This window comes from Tupaia chinensis, unplaced genomic scaffold (assembly GCF_000334495.1).
Source record: "Tupaia chinensis unplaced genomic scaffold, TupChi_1.0 Scaffold000226_1, whole genome shotgun sequence".
Taxonomy (NCBI): Eukaryota; Metazoa; Chordata; class Mammalia; order Scandentia; family Tupaiidae; genus Tupaia; species Tupaia belangeri.
In genome coordinates this window covers 186143-186850 of record NW_006159701.1, presented here as the reverse complement: position 1 = coordinate 186850, position 708 = coordinate 186143, and the positions used below count along the sequence as shown (strand labels likewise).

General features: G+C 39.7%; 1 protein-coding gene and 1 pseudogene across 2 annotated transcripts in view; one reads left to right on the top strand and one right to left on the bottom strand.

Moving 5' to 3' along the window:
- ANKRD13A (ankyrin repeat domain 13A) overlaps window positions 1-708 on the bottom strand; it is a gene marked incomplete at its 5' end in the record, with an annotated part of 42259 nt that overhangs the window by 5936 nt on the left and 35615 nt on the right. For both annotated transcript variants that reach the window (XM_014587606.2, XM_014587607.2), the window contains 1 exon segment: window positions 293-453. In XM_014587606.2, the coding sequence (XP_014443092.1) occupies window positions 293-453 (161 nt within the window).
- The window catches only part of LOC102497372 (cell division control protein 42 homolog), a 40267-nt pseudogene that overhangs the window by 12485 nt on the left and 27074 nt on the right, over window positions 1-708 (top strand).

The following is a 708-nucleotide window of genomic DNA, read 5'->3' as shown; positions in this document are numbered from 1 at the left end:
GACCTAAACGCCCGAAAGGAAAAACCCTACAAAAAAAAAAAAAAAAAAAGAATTATTCAACTTTATTTATTTTTCATTTGACCTGAGAAGGACAGAGAGAGAGGGAGAGTAAGAAAGCAAGTCACCAAGACTGGGCCTTGGAACTGCATTCGGCCATGTGGGAGTCCAGTGCCCTTAACCACCATGCCACCTGCTGGCCCCTCTTACAGTAAGTCTTTCAAGTTAGTCAAAACCCAAAGCCAAACCAGAGGGTAACACCTCCCGACCCTGCCATTTATTCTGATAAATGCACCTGGCTTCTGCTGGATTCCAGCAGGCTCTGCTGGATGGCAAACTGCATTATCTCATAGTCTTCGTCTTGCAAATGCACATTTCTGCCATTGTCTTGAACGTGGTACGATTCAGGAATTTCAAACACAGATTGATCAACCTCAAAGTTTGTGACCTGGGAAGCTAAAACACAAAAGTCAACCCTCTAGTGTCGGCTTCATGACAACAAATGTCCACTCCGGCTTTTTGTAAAACTTCTTTAAATTTGAAAAAAAAAAAAGAAGAAGAAGGGATCAAGATGATAATCAAGGTTTGTTGTTATATGAGAAATTTGGAGGAAGGCTAATCATGACAGAGAAAGTACCAGAATATATTTCTTTCTTTTTGCCTTAACAAAAAATAATTACAGAAGATTGAAAGAGAAGATTTCTTTCACTA